This window comes from Mustela nivalis (assembly GCF_964662115.1).
Source record: "Mustela nivalis genome assembly, chromosome: 3".
Lineage (NCBI taxonomy): Eukaryota > Metazoa > Chordata > Mammalia > Carnivora > Mustelidae > Mustela > Mustela nivalis.
In genome coordinates, this window is record NC_139022.1 from 111086496 (window position 1) to 111108644 (window position 22149).

At 39.4% G+C, this 22149-nt stretch overlaps 1 protein-coding gene across 8 annotated transcripts in view; it reads right to left on the reverse strand.

Moving 5' to 3' along the window:
* Positions 1-15167: 15167 nt before the first annotated feature.
* SLC22A4 (solute carrier family 22 member 4) overlaps positions 15168-22149 on the reverse strand; it is a 42561-nt gene continuing 35579 nt past the window's right edge. For 4 of the 8 annotated variants that reach the window (XM_082725711.1, XM_082725716.1, XM_082725714.1 and 1 more), the window contains exons 7-11: positions 21842-22056; positions 20643-20825; positions 17993-18128; positions 16453-16634; positions 15168-15592 (exon numbers count right to left, since the gene is read on the reverse strand). In XM_082725711.1, the coding sequence (XP_082581837.1) occupies positions 15531-15592; positions 16453-16634; positions 17993-18128; positions 20643-20825; positions 21842-22056 (778 nt within the window). In that variant the 3' untranslated portion in view covers positions 15168-15530. Of the gene's footprint in view, positions 15593-16452; positions 16635-17992; positions 18129-18695; positions 18815-20472; positions 20826-21841; positions 22057-22149 lie in introns of all 8 variants that reach the window. The other 4 variants (XR_014310319.1, XR_014310320.1, XM_082725713.1 and 1 more) reach the window with 4 other exon arrangements.

Here is a 22149-nt window from a genome sequence, read left to right on the forward strand (position 1 = left end):
AGGGACTGTGACTAGCCTGGAGTCTTGAGTCAGCCTAGAGTCAGGTCGCTGCCCTTGACACCGCCCATTCGTGTGAGAGTGGCAGGGATTATTTTGAAACCGGAACCGTTAAGTACCCCGATGGGGAGGCTGGAAGCATTGCCTTTTAATTCTAATCCAAATGCCCTTTCTATACTTTGGTCTACGACATATCCCCTTCGTTGGCCTTTAACTTGTTAAAACAAGTGTAAAAATTTAACTTCGAGCATATTGTCGATCCCAGTCTAGGATTAAATGTTTAGATTAGGCATTTCTGCACAGTTAACTCAGTCGGTAGAACAAAAACAAAACAAAAAACTAGATAATTCTAAAGCCTCACTGTCTGATAGAACACATGTGTAATTTAACTTTTCTAGTAGTCATATTAAAAAAGTTACCAGATTTAGCAAATAAAAATATAAAAATACAAAAACCCAGTTAAAATGTGAATTTCAGTTAAACAAGGAATAATTTCATAATATTAATATATGAGCAGGGACATAGGAAATTCAGATGTAACTGGGTGTTCTGTATTTTTATCTGGCAACCCTGCATATTAAAAGTAAACAGGAATGGATGAAATTAATGTTAAAATACTTAATCCTTTATATCCAACATTACCATTTCATCATGTAATCAATATAGAAGTTATTGAGATAGTTTACAGTCTTACATCCTTTTCATTTCCACTAATCTTAAGAATCCACCTTGTATTTTACAGTACATTTCAGTTTGTGTTAACCACATTTTAAGTGCTCTTTAGCCACATGTAACTTCAATGGCTATTTAGTGGCCATTATTGGACAACACTATTCTAAAGCCTTTAAGAATGAGGGCTGTAAATTTAACACTGCAGCATATTACTTTTTGTAATTACAGTGGCTTAGTGATGGAGAACTAAATGTACAGTTTTAAATGTGATCTATTGGATAAACACTAGTTAATAGTGATTATATTCTAAATTGAAAATAAAAATAAAGAAGAGCAAGCCAGCATGTTTTATGCAGGGAAATATAAAAATTTCCTTAAAGCATAATAGAATTTTTTAAAAATGAAGATTAAAATCTTAACACAGGTTTTAGTCATTTTGTTTATACTTACTGTTCAATATTCCTGCCCTCAGAAGATGGCTGACTTTGGCTTCAGAAATACACTTAATCCTTTCTAACATCTTATCTCAAGTAACAGTCCTTTTCTGGAACTAACTGAAAAGGAAAACCAAGCGTCTTGAAAATAAACTTGTTTCTTGTATCAATTCTCAAAATTGTTTCAATATTTCAAAATAAATGAAAGCTTCTATGAGAAGAATGCTGACCTGTGTCCAGACCAAACAATGTGAAAAAGTCTTACTTTAAGAAACATCAGTTGAAAAAAAAGAAAAAAGAAACATCAGTTGGACATCAGAAAAAACTCCTGAAGGGGTCTGAAAACAATTCAATAGGTTATGGGAGAAGTTGCAGATATTAAGAAAAGAAACGTTTTGCCAAAAACTGCTTGTCACTGCAAAAAGCGAAGGAGCATCTTCCAGTTCTAGGTGGGGCCATGATTACCATCTGAATGTTATTATTATTGAAATTGATTCTTTTAAAAGAGAGTTTGAACTTAGACTCTGAGAGAATCAGCTACTTAAGGCCTTCTAACATTCAAGATTCTGAGTTTAGGATGTTCCCATTTTATAAATAATATAAAGTAAAACTGATTTACATGGCAGATAGTAGATTCAAGGTGAGAACTCTAGTTTAAATGGATTAAAGTGGGCGCCTGGGTGGCTCAGTGGGTTAAGCCGCTGCCTTCGGCTCAGGTCATGATCTCAGGCTCCCGGGATGGAGTCCTGCATCGGGCTCTCTGCTCGGCAGGGAGCCTGCTTCCCTCTCTTTCTCTCTCTGCCTGCCTCTCTATCTACTTGTGATTTCTCTCTGTCAAATAAATAAATAAAATCTTTAAAAAAATAAAATAAAAAATAAATTTAAAAAAAGAGGCCCAGGTGGGGCCTAGGAATGAGGCTAATGTCAACAACCAATGCAGAACTGCTGCCCTCTGTACCTGTGTGAGAGAGCTTGTTAGCAGTGACTTCAGCATCTGTTGAGTTTCTTTCTCTCTTTTAAGATTTTATTTTTAAGTAATTTATACATCCTCCATGGGTCTTCTAACTCACAACCCTGAGATCAAGAGTCATATGTTCTACTACAAAGCCAGCCAGGCCACAATTGAGCCTTCAGATAATTGCATCCCTAGCCAACAGCTTGACCACAACCTTATGAGAGACCTGAACTGGAACCACTCAGCTAAGTGGCTCTCAGATTCCTGACCCTCTGAAACTGAGAGAGGTAATAAATGTTTATTGTTTTAAGTGGCTACATTTTGGAGTGATTTGTTATGAAGCAATAAATAACTAATACACAGATTATTAAACAATAGGTTGAATTAAAATAAGGAAGACTGGGTGGCTCAGTTGTTAGGTTTCTGCTTTTGGCTCAGGTCATGATCCCAGGGTCTTGGGATGGAGTCCCGCATCAGGCCCTTTTTCCTCTGCCTGCTGTTCCCCCTGCTTGTTCTCTCTCTCTCTCTCTGGCAGATGAATAAAATCTTTAAAAAATAAAATATAAAAAAATAAAATAAGAAATAATAAACATCTATACCTCCTTGATTTGTTTTAACATATATTCAACATATATTCAACAGGATAAAATTTTACAAACCTTGTAATTACCTCTAGGATAAGAGACAATATAGTGTATTGGTTAAGAGCATAGCCTCTGGGCATAGCTGTCAACATTCAGTTTCTGACTCCTTCAAGTCCTAGCTTGTAAAGTTGGGCAAGTTTTTAGACTTTGCAAACCTCAATTTTCTAGATGGTAGTGGTTAGCTCTGTGCCTAGCACATGTTAAGTGTGAAAGAAATATTAGCTATAGTTATTATTTTAATTTTGATTATTAATTCTAAAGAAGCATCTTAGGAACTATGTGTTCTCTATAGATTTGGACATTTTATAGTTATGTGAGCTGATGTCAGCCCTTACTTGCCCGGAGAAGGGGAAGCCTCCCAAGAAAGGACTCTTCCTTTGGGAAAAGAGAGAAGAGGTCTAGGCTTCAGTGTCAGAGTAAAGGATGATTCGGAGGGTCTGCCCATGTTCTGCTGTTGATTTTACAGATCATGTACAGTTTTTATGGAATGGGCACTTTGAGTAAAATCTGAAATAGCTATTTTTGCCAAGATGTCTGTGAGACTTTATTTGCCTTGGCCTCAGAACACCAGAGTGTGACTCAAGGGTGGAAGAACAGGAGTCTGTCCACCTCATCAGACATCCCAAGTGGCATGTCATGACCCATGCATATCAGCGTTTGGGGCCACTAGAGCCACTGTAGTTGAACTTGGCATAACAGGACTTCGGTTGTCAGTGGGAAAATGCAGGCATTTTCCTGCTGTCCACTGTAAACACACTTCAAAATAGTGACAGATAATGTCTTATTTAACCCTGTATGTCTAAAATATTATCATTTTAACATGGAACCAACACAAAATCGTTGTGCTGCCCCTAGATTTATAATATTATTGACAGAGTCCAGATAGAATATTTCCTAATAATATTGGATAGTTATTATAAAATTTAGACTCAATCCTTTCCCCTTTCCCTTAATTTTTCAATTCAGTATAATTGTTTACAGAGTAAACTTCTGTATCTATTTCTGATTAAATATTGCAATTTTAGAGATTTTTACGATGAACTATGTGTTTGTTATGAGGAGGTCGCAATGAAATCCTTAACATTGTCTCATTAAGACCATTTTATTATTAATATTATTATCTAAGTGATACTTTTTCATCTTTTCTTTTATTAGTATATAAATGGAGCAGAGAAGCTAAATCACTTTCCTATAGGAATGATCCTTTTAAGCGTCAGATTGAACATTCAGTTTATGGAAAGCTAATCCATAAGTGAACTGTTATATTAAAATATTCCTTTATCTTTTTAAATCTCTTAATAAACTCTTACTTTATTTATGAAAAGTAAGAAAAAAAAATAATGACAGAATGGTCTATATTCACGAGTCCAGCTGTGGTTAGAAGTTTGACTTTGAAGGAGATTTGGTGTTGCATAGTTGGAGGACCAGAGAAGTCACCTTTGTGCTGCTATATGGTCCTGCCCTTTAAGCCCAGTCTATTTTGGCCTGGGAAGTTAGATAACTAACCATAAAGAGAATTAACCTTGAAGCATTCTTTAGACTAGAAAAAGTATACGATGAGGGCGCCTGGGTGGCTCAGTGGGTTAAGCCGCTGCCTTTGGCTCAGGTCATGATCTCAGGGTCCTGGGATCGAGTCCCGCATCGGGCTCTCTGCTCAGCAGGGAGCCTGCTTCCTTCTCTCTCTCTCTCTGCCTGCCTCTCAGTGTACTTGTAATTTCTCTCTGTCAAATAAATAAATAAAATCTTTAAAAAAAAAAAAAAAGTATACGATGAAATACTTTCAACAATCTTTTAAAGACTTCAATGTCTAGACTTCTACTTTGAATGAGTTTAATTTCCAATATGAAAGCTTACAATTTGGTTTTAAAAATACAGGACAATTTTGAAACTCCATATAAGTAATTAGACTTTGCTACACTTTGGGCCAGAGTAGGAATGTAAACTTGTTCTCTTCAGGGTATACCTACATAAAATGAAATGTCAGATATGCTGCTTACATTTTAAAGACCGGTTACCACATTCTAGAATAGATAGAAAAGACATTAGTGATGTCTACACAAAAGGTGGGGTTTTTTGTTTGTTTGTTTTGTTTTGTTTTGTTTTGTTTTTTGAGAGAGAGGGCCCACAAGTGGTGGGGAAAGGCAAAGGGAGTCAGAGAATCTTAACCCATCATAGAGCCTACCTGGGGCTTGATCACACAACCCTGAGATTATGACCTGAGCCAAAATCAAGAGGAAGCTTAACTGACTAAACTATCCAGATACCCCTTCTCAAAAGGGATACACACACACACACACATATACATACATACATATATATGTAAATACATACATACATATATTGTGTGTATATATATACACACGTATACACTATAGATATTCACATATACATACATATTCATATATATATGACACAGAAGGAAAATTGGATCATTAATATTATTCACTTCTTCTTTCAGTCAGCAAATATTTGACTAGGAAGTTATGCGCCCAACAGGTTCTGGGAATTGAAGAAACAAACAAGATATCTCTTCTCACAGAGCTCACACTGCAGTTGGGGGATGGTGAAGCTGTTGATAAACTTGTGACAACAAATACGAATTTCTAATAATGGTAAGTGCCAAGAAGAGAGAAAAGAGGATGACGGTGTCAAGTGTGATCGCCAGTGGGTGGCTACCTTCAATCGGATGGTAAATGAGTACTTTTCTGAGAAGGCAATAACTCAGCTGAGACACAAGGAGTCAGAAGGAACCTATCATGTGAAGATGTGGGAAGAGAGTGTACCAAACAGAGGAGCAGCAAATGCAAAGGCTTCAAGGAAAGGGCATATGCTTGGGGTGTTGGAAGAACAGAGGAAAGACCAGCGTGACTGGAACATAGTGATCAAAGTGAATGGTGATAGACATAAGGTCGGAGATGTTGGCAGGAGACCAGTGTGTATGGGCACCAGATCATCTAGCGCTCTGTAAACATTGGTGAGGAGTCTGAATTTTATTCTAGGTGTGGTGAGAAGCTATCAGAGTATTTTTAAAAAGAGAAAGATTAAGGTGTGATTTCTACCCTAAACAGTGCTCTGGCTGCTCTGTGAATTGACTGGAGAGGACAAGAATGAAAACAAGCCAATTGGTTAGCAAGCCATTACAACATCACGGACCAGAGCCTGAAGGACAGCAGTATCTGTAGAAGAGATGAATGGATGAATTCAGAATATATTTCAGAAGCAAAAGGTGATATAACTTATTATTGGATATAGGCGACAGGGAAGGAAATGAAGGATGAATCCTAGGTTTTTGGCCTAACCAACTTGGTGCCAGTTTTTAGAATGAAGAAATTGGGTGGGGTGGTGGGCATAGAAAATTAAGAGTTCTACTTCATTTTAATTTAAAATTTTTTATTTTTATTTTATTATTTTTTTTAAAGATTTTATTTATTTTATTTGACAGACAGAGATTACAAGTAGGCAGAGAGGCAGGCAGAGAGAGAGAGGAGGAAGCAGGCTCCCTGCTGAGCAGAGAGCCCTATACGGGACTCGATCCCAGGACCCTGAGATCATGACCTGAGCCGAAGGCAGCGGCCTGATCCACTGAGCCACCCAGGCGCCCCTAAAATTTTTTATTTTAAATTAAAAACAATTTGAAATTATTTATTATTTTAAAATTTTATCCTAATAAAATTTATCATCCTAACCTAAAATTTATCATCCTAACCATTTTTTTTGAAGATTTTATTTATTTATTTGCAGACAGAGATCACAAGTAGGCAGAGAGGCAGGCAGAGAAAGAGGTGGAAGCAGGCTCCCCACAGAGCAGAGAGCCTGATGCAGGGCTCGATCTCAGGACCCTGGGATCATGACCAGAGCCGAAGGCAGAGGCTTTAACCCACTGAGCCAACCAGGCGCCCCCATCCTAACCATTTTTAAGAGCACAGATAAATGGCATTTAAGTACATTCATACCATTGTACAATCACCACCGCCATCCATCTTTTTCCATCTATCTCTTTTGATGTTGCAAGACTGAATCCCTGTCCCTGTTAACCAATAACTCCCCACTTCCCTCCTACCCCCAGCCCCCAGCAACCATGCTTTTACTGTCTGTCTCTATGAATTGGTTCACTCTAGGTACCTCATATAACTGAAATCCTACAGAATTTGTCCTTTTGTGACCAGCTTGTTTCATTAAGCACAGTGTCCTCAAGGTTCACGTGTGTTGCCAGAGCATGTGTCAGAATTTTCCTTCTTTTGAGGGATGAATAATATTCCACTGTAAGTATATACCACAGTTTGTTCTTTCATTCATCTGTCAATAGACATGTGGGTCACTTCCATCTTCCGGCTCTCATGAATTATGTTGCTGTATGAACACAAGTACATAAATATTTCTTCGAGTCCCTGCTTTCAATTCCATTATGTCTACACCAAGAAGTGGGATTGCGTGGGTCATATGGCAGGGCAATTTTTAATTGTTTGAGGAGCTGCCGTGCTGTTTTTGATGGGGACTACAGCATTTTACATTCCCATCAATGGCACACAAGAGTTCCAGTTATGACACATCCTCACCAACACTTGTTATTTTCTATTTTTCCTAAAATAGTAGCCATATGAGATGATATCTTATGGTGGTTATGATTTGTATTTACTTGATGTTTAGTGTTGTTGGGCATCATATTATGTGTTTATTGGCCATTTGCATCTTGTCTTTGGAGAAATGTCTATGAAGTCCTTTGCCCATTTTTATATTGTGCTGTTTGTTTTTGTTGTTGAGTTGTAGGAGTTCTTTCTATATACTGGATGTTAAGTGCTTATCAGATACATGACTTCCAAATCTTTTCTCCCATTCCATGGTTGTCTTTTCACTCTGTTGATCATGTCCATTTATGTGCAAGAATTTTAAATTTTGGGGTAGTCCAATTTATCTATTTTTTCTTTTGTTGCTTGTAGAAGAGTTTTATTTTGAATATAAAAATGAAATTAAGAATATTAATATATTTTTTAAAGATTTTATTTATTTATTTGATAGGCAGAGATCACAAGTAGGAAGAAAGGCAGGCAGAGAGAGAGGAGGAAGCAGGCTCCCCGCTGAGCAGTGAGCCCGATGTGGGGCTCGATCCCAGAACCCTGGGATCATGACCTGAGCCGAAGGCAGAGGCTTTAACCCACTGAGCCACCCAGGCGCCCCAAGTATATTAATATTTTAAACTTATATTTCTATATAAGTTTGGAGACAGTTGTACATGTAAGTATTTGAAGTCCATAGGAGAGGTCAGAATGAGATATAAATTGGAGAGTTATCTGCATATGGTTGGTATAAAGCCACAGGTCTGGATAAGATCAACTCAAGAGAAAAGATACATAGGAACATGTAGGTCTCATTATGAGATAAGATGGGCTATGTGACAAATTGGATTAAGAGTCCATAGGAAAATATCAGGAGGCTGAGTTAGATTTAGATAATCTAAAGTTACTGATGATCTTAATCTTCTGAGCTAGATGCCAGATTAGGGTGGAAATTAGTCCTGATCCAGCATCCGTCCTCTCTGCTATCGTATTATTACAACAATAATACTAACAATAGCCCAGGACATCATGTAGTCCTCACAACGGCTCTATGAGGTATATATTCTTATTGACCTCACTTTATAGACAAAGAAACCAAGGAGAAGTTACTTTGCCCAGTTGCTACAGTTGTTTATGTGGCAGGTCCAAAGTAGAACTCTGCTTTGTCTGCCTCCAAACCTACACTCTTAATTATTAATGCTACATCTCATTATGCTAAAAAATAAAATCTAGCCCTTAGCTCCTACTGAGTAATTGCCTTCAGTCTCCTCAGGTTTCATATCAACACAGTCACATCCTTGGTGAATAGTCCAAGAGAGATGGGACAGATTCTACCACCTTGGGCTGCTCTGCAAGTTCTTCCTTTGAACACTCTGGATCTTAATGTGCCAGGTTCTCATATACCCCAAATAAAGGAAAAAAAAAGTAGATTGGCACAGCATACTAGGATAACAGAGGTTGTCATATTTCATTCCCTTTCCTCTTCAATCTAAATGCTGTGGTCCTTTGCTTTCATCAATCTCAGTTCCTCCTCTGTCTTGTCATTCTGTTCCCCGGCACTGCCACCCCCAAATCCAACCACGTGTGCATTTTATTCCTACCCTGGGACTCTAGAAAAAATCATACAACCATGGGAATTGGTATTTCTGCATACTGACATTTCCAGTCACAGCGGGACCCTCAACCTACTCGTCCCTTTCTCAATCCACATGTTCCTCCAGGCCATAAATGACCTCCTCTCTCCTATATCTTAATTCAGCAGCTTGGATTGAGAGTTAAGAAGAACATAGTTTGACTTACTTTTGGTTTAGATATTGCAAGAAAAATAAACAAATGGACTAGGGTCATGGGTGAGTGAATTGAGGGGATCACAAAGTAGAAACTAGAAGAAAAAGGAACCAACTGGTCTATGTCAGAGCTGAAGGGTTGTGAGGAACACAAAAGGACTGGAATGAGGTTGACAGGGTCCAGGGTGTGTCGTTGGCAGGGAGGAACTGAAGTACAGGTAAAGGTCAAGTACTCTGAGACTGAGGTATAGGATTACTCATGCTCCTGAGCACAAAAGTCATCAGTACCTGTGGCTGGATTCCAGAGGGCTCATAGAATGTAGATAGGCAACCAGGCAGATAGATGATTGTTGGAAACAGCAACAGGAAGGGTACAGCCCAAACCTTGAGGGAAGTATTTCTAATATATAAAGATGAAGGAGTTGTGGTTTGGAACTGCAGTGAGCAACTAGGACAATGCTGGTATTTAGTGGCTCTGAAGTTCTCAGGAAGGGGAAAATAAACAGCCTCCCTTTGGGACAGGACCAGGAGGGAAGTGGGGGAACTCAGGGGGCAGCCAGATCTCTGTCAGGAGAGATGTGGTAAAAAGCACCCAGGGATCTACGTGAAGGGCCACAGGCGTTTGTCCACAGTGGAACACAGCAGTGGGGAAGGCAACAGTGGGAGGGTGAGGTGGTAGGCTTTGCAGGGACAGGGAGCACAGAAGGAAGTTAGAATCAGAGTGACAAGGAGAGTCAAATTTGCAGTGTTTGAGAAAGGAGTTCTCAAGTTTCTCACATTCAGGTTTAAGACTTTTCTGTGCCAACATAGAGGCATCGGTAGTTCAAATCCTCATAATCTTTTTTTTTTGGCAAAGCCTCATAATTTTTTATGATCCATTTTTATAATCTGTTAAATATAACCCCCGTGATAAGGTGATTAGCTTCCAAAGAATGAGTGTGGCTTGGTAAAACCCAATCACGGGAGATGTGACTACTGTTCAAGCAGAGAGGAGAGATCTAAAAATGCCCAGGTCTGGATGGGAAAAAATGACTTTGACCGGGGTTTCCGCTCCACAGAGCTCAGCCCAAAGCCGGGGCACTGGGCTAGTTGCCGAGGCCACACAGACAGGAATTTATCGTCTGGCTACACCAAGCCCACTGCAAGCAAGAGTTTTGCATTCTTCATGTTCTTCATCTTTGCTTCCCGAGCCCTCATGCTTAGTTGACACTTAATAAAAGTTTTTATGTTTTAGCTTCTTTATGATTATAAAAGTAATGCATTTTGTGGAACATTTGTGAAATATGGAAAACTACAAAAAGGAACCTGGAACAGAAGTTATCCATCATCCCCCATCCAAACATACCTACTGTTAATACCTTGAGATATTTTCTTCTAGTTGTTTTTTCAGATGTTTTATTTATTTATTTTTTTAAATTTATTTATTTATTTGACAGAGCGATCACAAGCAGGCAGAGAGGCAGGCAGAGAGAGAGGAGGAAGCAGGCTCCCTGCTGAGCAGAGAGCCCGATGCGGGGCTCGATCCCAGGACCCTGAGATCATGACCTGAGCCGAAGGCAGTGGCTTAACCCACTGAGCCACCCAGGCGCCCCAGATGTTTTATTTTTTTTTTTAAAGATTTTATTTATTTGACAGAAATCACAAGTAGGCAGAGAGGCAGGCAGAGAGAGGAGGAAGCAGGCTCCCCACTGAGCAGAGAGCCCAATGCAGGGCTTGATCCCAGGACCCCGGGATCATGACCCGAGCTGAAGGCAGAGGCCTTAACCCACTGAGCCACCCAGGCGCCCCTTTTTCAGATGTTTTAAACATAGTTTATTCAAGCATATGCTCCTTATTCAGTTAATACTATTATATACTGTTTTTAATACTTGTATTATATCATAAATATTTTATCATGTTATGAAAAATAATTCTTAGGAGCACCTGGCTAGCTCAGTTGGGAGAACATGTGACTCTTGATCTCGGCATCATGAGTTCAAGCCCCACAGTGCATTTAGAGATTACTTAAAAAAACAAAACTTAAAAAGAAATTCTTACATACCATTTTTAAAGGCTGAATTGTATTCTTTCAGAAAAGCACACTATTATTTATTTATTTAACTATTTCCACACAGCTTTGTTTTTATTGTGGTAAAAAAAAAATACATAACATTCAAATCTGCCATCTTACTCACTTGTAAGCGTAGAGTTCAACAGTATGACATCTCATTCGGTAGTATTCACATTGCTATGCACAGATCTCTAGAACTTCTTCATCTTGTAAAACTGAAACCCATGAACCACACTAATTTGAAATACTTCATGTAGGTGGAATCATATAGTATTTGTCCTTCTGTGACTGGCTTATTGAACTCAGCACAGCATTCTTGAGACATCCATGTTAGAGCATGCCACAGGATTTCCTTCTTTTTTAAGGCTCCATAATGGTGCATTGTACATGGACACCGCGTTTTCTTTATCCATTCATCTGTTGATGAACATTTGGGTTGCTTGCAGCTCTTAGTTATTGTTAGTAATGCTGTGATGAACATGAGTGTGCAAACAGCTCTTTGAGATACTGCTTTGAACTATTTTGGAAATACACCCAGAAGTGGGACTGCTGAATCATACTGTAGTTCTATTTTTAATTTTTTTGAGGGAACTCCATGCTGTTTTCCAGAGTTTCTACACCATTTCACATACCCACCAAGAGTGCATAAGTATTCCAATTTCTCCACATCCTTGTCAACACTTGTTTTCTGCTTTTCTTATAGCAGCCATCCTAATGGGTATGAGGTGGTGTCTTGTGCTTTTGGTTTGAGATTCCCATGATTAGTGATGTTTAGCATCATTTCATATGCTTGCTGGCCATTTGTGTATCTTCTTTGGAGAACTTCTTATTAAAATCTTTTGTCCATTTTTAAATCAGACTATTTGTGGAGTGCCTGGGTGACTCAGTCGGTTAAGCGTCTTAACTCTTGATTTCAGATCAGGTCATGTTCTCAGAATTGTGAGACTGAGCCCTGCATCAGGTTCTGTGCTGGGCATGGACCCTACTTAAGAATCTCTCTCTCGGGGCACCTGGGTGGTTCAGTGGGTTAAAGCCTCTGCTTCGGCTCAGGTCATGATCCCGGGGTTCTGGGATCGAGCCCCACATTGGGCTCTCTGCTCAGCGGGGAGTCTTCTTCTCCCTCTCTCTCTGCCTGCATCTGTGATAGTATCTATCTATGGGCCCAGGGTGATTATTAATACCCCCCAAAACCTTTCACTCTAAAAAAATGTCCCAGTTTGGATGACCAGTTATATATGCTCACCAATTACAGGGTCCTGCTCTGTGTGTCCTTAACCTATGTCTTTGCTCAAATGTCACCTGCTTGATAAATACTTACCTGACTACCCAATTTTAAATTGTATCTTGTTCTTTCTGTCCCAAACTCACCTGTACCTGGTTCATTTTTCACCATAGTTTTTATTACCCTCTAACATCCTAATTTACCTCTTCATTTTTTTTTTTTAATGTCCTTCTTCCTCATGGAGCTTAACATTCCATCCCCAGCAGTTAGAAGTGTGTTTGGTACATATACATATTTGATACTTGATAAATATTTGTTTAAAAATGAATAAATAGGCATACCTAGGGGGTTCAGTCACTAAGCATCTGCCTTCAACTCAGGTCATGATTTCAGGGTCCTGGGATCCAGTCCCGCATCAGGCTCCCTGCTCAGCAAGGAGTCTGCTTCTCCCATTCTCTCTCCCTCTGTCTGCTGTGCCCTGCTCATGCTCATATTGGGACATATGAACCTCCTATGTATAGACTATCAAAAAGACTTTAACTTTTCAAAAACCTGACGGAAGTAGGATGAAACTCACGTAAATAAAAGCATGTGCCATGAGACCATAAAGTGGGGAAGAAGAGTACCTGAGATGGGAAGCTCTTGGAAGGTTTTGAGTGGAAAATTGACATGGTCTCATTTAGATAACTCAGGCTGCTGTGCTGAGGACAGACTCAGGGCGGGCAGGAGCAGAATAAAGGAGGAAGGTCTGGTACAGAAGCTAACAGAACCTAGGCAGGACACTAGATTCTAGAACATGCAATATGAGATTGGCTGCCAGTCTGACTGCTATTCATAAGCCAGTGTGGGATGTTACCTTGTAGATCTAACTTTAAAGGCAGTTTTTAAAAATCAGGAATGTAGGGGCGCCTGGGTGGCTCAGTGGGTTAAGCCGCTGCCTTCGGTTCAGGTCATGATCTCAGGGTCCTGGGATCGAGTCCCGCGTCGGGCTCCCTGCTCAGCGGAGAGCCTGCTTCCCTCTCTCTCTCTCTCTCTGCCTGCCTCTCCATCTACTTGTGATTTCTCTCTGTCAAATAAATAAATAAAATCTTTAAAAAAATAAAAATAAATAAAAATCAGGAATGTATCTTGAATTTAATCAAACGATCTTTTGACATCTGTTGATCTACTTGGTCTTTGAGCTATCAAAGAGATAGTCATCTATGTACTTGTTGCCTTTATACAAACATTTGAAAAAGTCATCTCTTACTATCTTAATGTACAAACAACAGTAAAAGTTAATTATCACATCCTTACGTCTTATATTTAGAAAAAGCTTTAAGAGCATTTTGTAAATAGGCATTTAAAAATTTTAATGTCTATATATCAAACAAACACTTCCACCAAACTGGAGTTACAGAGTTTCTTAACTAAAAAATATTTATCAGTGCTTGTTAAATGCAGGAAAGCACTGTGTTAAACAGATATATAGAGGATGAAAAGAGAAACAAGGTAAGGTTCCTAGCCCGCCAGAGGCTAAGAGGCTGTGTTCAGCTCAGTGAGGGTTAACAAGTACCTGAAGAGCTCAGAAGAGGGAACAGCCACTGCCGGTGGGGTGGGAAGAAAGTTCGAGAAGAGCTTCTTGGGAGGCAGCATGGCCTGCTCTCTGTGGGACAGGCTGCCCAGTGCTCAGCAAGGTAGGTGGCAAGCTGATCCAGATAGGCTGCATCCCTGAGGGAGATGAAAGCACTGGGTGGATGAAGCTATGCTTCTGTCTCCAATGAGAAACATCAATTATTCTAGGATATTCTGGTGGATTTTAAAGAAACAGCCAAAAGGTAGGATTAGTGTGTCAGTAGAATATAAAATATGTGTTAGAAATATGGCAATAGAGAGAAAAAGAATTAGGGGTTAATCAGAAAAGTTCAAGATAAGGAACCTGAAATAATAAGGACTATTTATCAAAAATATTACATCCAAGTTTCCTCTAAAAAATAGTTCGTGAAAATTTACTTTTGAGGATAATTGTTTTTCAGAGCTGATGCCATCAAGCATCATCTTAAAAGCAGTGGCTACCTGTTTCTACACACACAGCATAGTGCTGGGTATAGGAAAGGGGAGCTTACCACTGTGCTGCGGTCACAGAGGCCACTTTCAATGAAAGCATGTTGCCCAGGTGTCCAGGAGTAATGTCCTGCTGTGTTGTCATCTCAGTGTGCCTAAAACAAGCTAAGACAGCGACTGGATGTGTCTCTCCTGAGCTTATCATAATACAGGACCCCAGCTTTCTTCTCCCCCACTCACTTATGGAACTGAAACCAGATGCAGCCCCGGCTGGAGAGACTAGCAGCTGTAGACGACACTTTGGAAGGAATCTATTAATGGAAAGAACTGTTTTAAAAGTCTCTCCAGATAGTTGGCTTGAAACAGCTCTTGGCTGCAGGGCATACGAGCAGTCTTTACCGACCTAACTGGTTTGTGGCTCTCCTGATTCTCTGTTTAGCAAAATACCTCTTCAGCCGCTCTAAAGAAACAGATGGTTTAAACACATGCTCAAAAAGATCACAGTGAACGCAGACCGGTGAGTTATAGCCGATGAAACTGTAGCAGGGAACTGTCTGGGTTCCCTTCCTAAAGGCCAGTGGGTCATACAACCCAAGCTACTGGATCTCCTGTGGCATTTCACTTGCAAAACACTACTGTTATCTGCCATCAATTCCCTTCAAAGGATGGTACAAAATTTTCTGGTTGGGAATACCACATCTAATCATTTAGTTAGAGCAGTATATGAGTTTGCCTCAAACACGACTATAATTTTGAATGTGCTGTTTCAGTGATACATATAAACACACACATACTGTTGTCACCTGATAGTTGCATTAATACAATGACATTCTTTTTATTTGAATAGTATTTGTATGTTTGAAAATGAGTGTCAATATTTGTATGGATTTACCAGTCCTTGACCATAAGATTTTCAAAAAATCTTATGAACCCATTTCATCGAATTTATTAGGATGGTAGACTCTCTGGAAATGGTTTTTAAAACAAGAAGATCATCTGAAGAGTGGCCCAGCGTGTGCACTATGACAAGTATTTGAAAAGCAGAGTCATCTTAGTGTTCATCTTTAGGCTTGGTCCAGTTCCTTAGGAAAGGCTTTGGTTTTCTCACAGAGTTTGATGCATTTAGTTTTCAGGTCACCAAATGGTGGTGGAGATCGTATTAGAACGAAGTTATTAGAACTTTGGGATTTTGTTCCTTCTGCACCGAATCTCTTGTTTTTTTCCTAAACCTGAACCTGAAAATAAAATAAGGGTTAAAGAAAATTTAATATTCAAGATTCCCCTCTTCATAATGCCAGACTGACATTGAAAAACTTTTGTCCAACACTGAAAAAAAAAAAAAGAAATAAAGAAAAAAGAAAAACATTTATCCAGTCAATGAATATAACTCTAATAATAGCTCAGGAGTCTAGAGCTTGTATTCTCTAATTCTACAGTTTCCCCAAGGAAAGGATGGAATGGTAAACATGACTTCTCAGCATTTTAAAGTTAATGCTGAAATAGTTATATCATTAGAAGAAAACAATTTTGGGGGCACACTTTGTTATACATGTTCTGTCAGAGATCAGAATCATCCACTCATACATAGATTTATGTTCTTCATGGCCAGGCACTAAAGACGTGTTATCTTATAGAACTTCAAGATAGTCATATGAACTATTTCCATATAATAGATGTGAATCCCAAGGTTTAGTGAAAATTAAGTAATTTCCCCAAATTCACGCTCTAGATTTGGGATTTGAAGCCAGGCAGTTTCACTCTAGAATCTCAACTTCTATAAATCCACTCATCTTTAATTGTTTGCCAATCTATGATACTGTAGAAAGATATTTGATTTTTGTCCCCTGTTCCTGACACAAAGCTCCTAAATCCTTTGTCAATTCCTGGTTGATAGGGGGCATAGGAGCATCTTGTGTTTTGTTCTAATTAGGCAACTCTTGGAGGGCCCCTTGATAGCTTCAGGATGGAGGCTGGTTGCCAGAAAGATCAGGCCTTGATTAGAAGCCTGGAACTTTCAGCTCCACCTTCCAACCTCCAAGGAGGGGTGAGGGGCTAGAAGTTGGATTAGTTATGGATCATGCCAAGATGATAAAACCTCCATAAAACCCCCGAACATTGAGGTTCAGAGAGCTTATGAATTGGTGAACACATCCATGTGTGAGGACGGTGGTGTTCCCCAAATGCATGGGGACAGAAGCTCTTGCACTCTGGACCCTTCTGGACTGCACCCTTTGTAACTCTTCATTTGGCTGTTCATGTGCATTCTTTATAATAAACCTGAAATGGTAAGGAAACTGTTAGCTGAGTTCTGTGAGTCATTCTGGCAAATTACTGAACTTGAGTGGAGAGAGGGGAGGTTGTGGAAACACCAGACTTTGCAACCAAGTTGGATAGAAGTGTGAATAACCTGGGGACCTGATGTTTACCACTGGCATCTGAAGGGAGGGCAGTCTTGTGGGACTAAGCTCTAAAACCTGTGGATTCTGATGCAAACTGGTGGTTAGTGTTGGAATTGAATGATACTGTAGGACACCTAGTTGGTGTCAGAAATGGTGGGTATCAGGAGGGAAAACTCTCCTAAATCTCATAGGCCCCCCCAAAAGATATTAAATTGTTTCATTTCGTATTTCTTTATTAATGTGGACAAGTATTGTTTTCCATGTATATACCTGCCAATGAGATTGTTTTTCTGTCAACTGATTGTTGGTGACCTTTGCCAGTTTTCCTGCTGTGTTGTTTGTCTTTTTCCCACTGACTGCTGAGAGTTTCATGTATGTTAGCTGTATAAGCCCCATGTGTATATTGTGTGTTGCAAATATTCCCCCCCCACCCCAGCTTGGCTTTTTGACCTTTGTTTTTATTTACAGTTTCCTTTCTTGCTGTGCCAACAATTTCTAAAGTTTCATAATCAGTGGTAGCAATCTTTTCCTTTACGTCTCTTTGCTTTTCATACCATGTTCAGAAAGGCCTTCTCTGAACAAAACACAACAAAAATATGTGTTTTCTCCTGATACACTTATGATTTTACATTTTTAGGCCTCACTTTTTAAACACTCTGCAATTTATTGATGTATTATTCTGGAGTAGGATGTAATTTTTTAATTTATCCAGCATGGCTAGCTGAATTCTCTAACACCCTTTACTGAATAATCTAATTTTCCTTACTGATTTCAAATTGCTACTTTTTAGCACAGACTGAGTTCTCATAGTTTCTTGGATTTAATTCTGAACTCTATATTATTCCAGTGAGTTCTATTCCTATACCCTTATCATATCGTTTTAATTATCTTTGCTTAGTAATATGCTTTATTATCTGATAGAGCTACTCTCTACTTTCTACTCTGCTTTTTCAGAAATGTCCTGGCTATTATTGAATGTTTATTCCTTCTGAGGGATTTTGCTACCAGTTTTTATTTTTATTTTATTTTTATTTATTTATTTGACAGGCAGAGATCACAAACAGGCAGAGAAGCAGGCAGAGAGAGAGGAGGAAGCAGACTCCCTGCTGAGCAGAGAGCCCGACTCACGGCTTGATCCCAGGACCCTGAGATCATGTCCTGAGCTGAAGGCAGAGGCTTTAACCCACTGAGCCACCCAGGCGCCCCATTGCTACCAGTTTTTAAAGTTCCACTTACCCTTTCACTTCCTCCATCTGCTCTAAGGTCTCAGGTAGAGTCATTCCAAAACTTTCAGGGAAGAAAAGGGTGATGATTCCAATGAAGACAGTCAGGCTACCCATGACAATGTAGGGCAGAACTCTGTTGTAAGCACCTGGAAGGCACAAAAACATCAATTGGATACAGGGATTCTCCAGATACTCCTGGGAATTGTTTTGTCATGGTGGCAAACAGTATTTGAGAGTATGCAAATCTGAACATTTTCAGAAGGAAAAAGGTATGCAAAAGATCACAGTTTCTTTTTGGCAGAAGCCATTGCCTCTGTGATTTCCATAATCATTTCCCTATGTGCTTTTGTAATATCGTAAAGTCTTTCATGCCATTTGGCATTCTCTAAGCCACTATTGAACCATGAGTGACAGATGTTCCATTGATGAAAGTCTTTGCCAACCAAGTTTTCCCTCTCAAGGTGGAAGTCATTGGAGATGGGGATGAGAGGACATCAAGGAGGAGAAAGGACATCACAGGGGCAGGGACAGGCCATGATGACTGGTGTGAACTTTGCTTTTGCCTGAACTATGAAGTAGGCTGCAGTGGACAGCAAGGTCCAAAGAGCCATGAATCTCTTAAAAAAAAAAAAAAAAAAAAAAAAAAAACCTAAGTAATATGTTTAATCCAATTTCAATCACTCAATGTCAGGCATAGTGAATGCACTATATACCTGGATTTGGTTTCATTTTGCAACATCTATGTGTCTTGGTTTTATAAGAACCGTTCCACCTCTTCCTTATGTGGCATTACTTGGACAGGAGAATAACAGATCCTCATCTTGCCTCTTTTCTGCAAACAGAGATTATAGAGGAACAACACACCCTAGAATTTTATTAGACAGATCTTAATCTGGAAGCTCCTCTGAGGTGTCTATGTCACTAACGGGAGTAGTCGTTGCAGAACAGAAAGCTGTTTCAGACTCCTCCCTTTCATCTGTACCAGTGGTCTGCCCTTAGACCAAGTGAGCATGGCCTGAAAGAAGAAGGAACGAAGGGAAAATGACACCATTCAATATTTTTAAAAAAGATTTTATTTATTCATTTGACAGACAGAGATCACAAGTAGGCAGAGAGGCAGGCAGGGAGAGAGGAGGAAGCAGGCTCCCTGCTGAGGAGAGAGCCTGATGTAGGGGCTCAATCCCAGAACCCTTAGATCTGACCCGAGCCAAAGGCAGAGGCTTTAACCCACTGAGCCACCCAGATGCCCTGACACCATTCAATATTATAATGTGCTTTCTTAGGGCTTGTTCAGGGCAGCAATGCAGAGTATGTTTAAGATAAGAAAATGTTTCACTTTCTCTGCAAAAATTAGGGTGTACCTTTCATGAGAATTCAGATCTAGTATTTGTTTGCATGAGTGTTTGAACCAGTAGGTAACCAATGGATGACTAGGAAGAATAGGAGGTGTATCAGCATCTCTCACTGTCAGAGTCCTTAATGAGGCTTAGGCTTGGAGTACAAAATCCTACATTCATTGAACAACCCACCAAAGCCCCCCTGTGGTGTTAATCCAGATTGCAAAATCTGACTGTATAAAAACTAAAATTCCCTAAAATATCATAAAGTCAAAGTATACGATGAACTAAGAAAAATATTTACCACATATATGCAAAGGGCTAGTTTCTTTCAATTACAAAGAGCTCTCACAAATCAGGGGCGCCTGGGTGGCTCAGCCCTCGGTTAAATGTCTGACTCTTGATTTCATCTCAGCTCACGATCTCATGGGTTTTGAGATAGAGCCCTGCATCGGACTTTGTGCTCAGTGGGGCTTCTGCTTGAAGATTCTCTCCCTCTGCCCCTTCCCCCCAACACATGTGAGCATGTTCTCCTGTGCTGTCTCTCAAATAAATAAAGAAATCTTTAAAAAAAATTCAACCTTATTTATAATTGAATTAGAAATGAAAGCAATAATGATATCCATTTTTCAGGTAACAGATTACCAATGATTAAAAAATTGGGTCATCCCCATTGTTAGTGAGGATATGGAGAAATAGGCCCTCTCATATATTGATAGTTGGATTGTAAATTAGTACAATATTTAGAGGCCAGTTTGGCAATATCTATGAAAATTTTAATTTGCTCCAACAATCCACGAATCCAAGTGTATGTAATTAAGTGAACAAAGGATCTTAGGGGGATAGAGGAATGTTTATTGTAGTGTTATGTGTAATAACAAAAAACAGGAAATAGCATAAATGTCTATCCATTGAGCCTAGTTAAACGAATATGTATATACATACATTGGAAGAATATATACTAACTAAAAAGAAGGTAAAAGCTATATACACTAATAAGGAAAGATATTGTGATACAATGTTGTATTTAAAAAGTTGTGAAACAATATATATAATTTTGTTTGTATGTTTAATTTTATTGTGTGTGTATATATATATATATATATATATATATATATATTTTGCAAAACAAAATGTCTGAAGGGTTACTCACCAAAGTGTTAATATTAGCTACTTCTAGGGCTGCAGTCTGGGGAGCCGAGAGAGAAGAAGTGAAGTTGTACTTTTTTCCAGTACTTTCTGTGCTGTTTGCATTTTTTCACAATGAAAAATCTATTCCTTTATATTTAAAAAAAAAGAACAAATTGACAAGATGCATCTCACCGAGGTAAACAAAGTAGGGAGCAATGATGCTGCCCACTCTGGAGGCCATGGATGTGACCCCCACGGCCATGTTCCTGACCGGGGTGGGGTAAAGCTCTGCGGTGAAGACATACAGCATGGAGAAAGCAGAGGTGATCCCGAACTTTCCTAACATCACCAGACCAATGGACAAGAAGTTGTAATCTGGAAAAGAGACCCCGTGTAAAAAGAGGTGCTTCTAGAAGTAAGACTTTGTTAACTGAGTTGCTTTCATTGTCCTCTTTGCTTGTACAGCAATGTTTTTATAATGTAAAGATGTTGCCAGAGCACCTAGGTGATTCAGTCAGGTAAGCTTCCAACTTTGATTTCAGCTCAACTCATATTCTCAAGATCATGAGATCCAGCCCTATCCTGGGTTCTGTAGCGAGTGTGCTTAAGATTAAGATTCTCTCTCTCTCTCTCTCTGCCCCTCTCTTTCCCCACGTCTCTCTCTTAAAAAAAAAAAAGGAGATATTCCCCAAGTAACACTTTGTCTTCAAATATCTTAATAATTGGACACAAACAAAGATGGAGAGTGACGGGTTGCTTTCTATTCTGCTCTACTGTTTTTCTAGATCATTTATGCATTCAGTGACCTTTGCCCACTTTTATTTGTTACAGCAGTTTCATGGTAAGTTGTTAGCATGTTAATATCATTAAGTTTAATCTTCAAAGAGAAAGACCTATCCTTTCTAACCTGTTTATAATTATCAAAGAGATATATGTTTTATGTATAATACTAGGTTATCAATGATCTATTGACAACATTTTAATATGAGAAAGTTAGGCATAAGGAGAAGAAAGAAGCAAATGTCTTCGTGTGCTCTTCAACTGCTTAAGGATTACAGGCCCTAAAAATCACTGCCTTGTATGGGAACTGGCAGTCCTATGCACTGCAACGCTGGAAAATGCTCATCAGAGAAGAGGTCTGAAAGTACCAAGGGAATGATGGACGGCATCAGGCTTCCTCTCAGGCAGTGATGTCTGATCCCTTAAGGCTGACTCCCATGTCAGGGGAGTTGTGAATACAGGAAGTGCCGTAGTTAGCTATCGCTTGTCCGGTTGACTTAAGAGGAGCTTATGATGTAAAGGCGACACAAACAGGGCACAGTGACTAATGATTAGTCTAGTGAAGGTGCAGCTCTTTTCCAGTAAGCGGTTAATATTGGTTAACTTCTTACCTGCGGGTACGAACTGAATTAAGAGAAGCACACCTCCTCCCAAGAACAGTACGCCGGCGATGATGTAACGCCGAGGCAGCTTTCGAAGCAGCAGCCAGGCTGTAATGTAAGCTGGAACCTCAATCAAGGCAGAAAGGAAACAGTTCAGGTAGGCATCTCCATGTAAATTAGGAGCGTTGAGAGACAGAGCAAAGTAACCCACTGAGGTTAGCATCCTGAAAGACAAAAGAAAAAAGGCAAAGATGCCAAGAGGATAGCCTGAACCACTCAATGATTCCATGATGGTCAAGAAATTGTCCTGGTCTTTC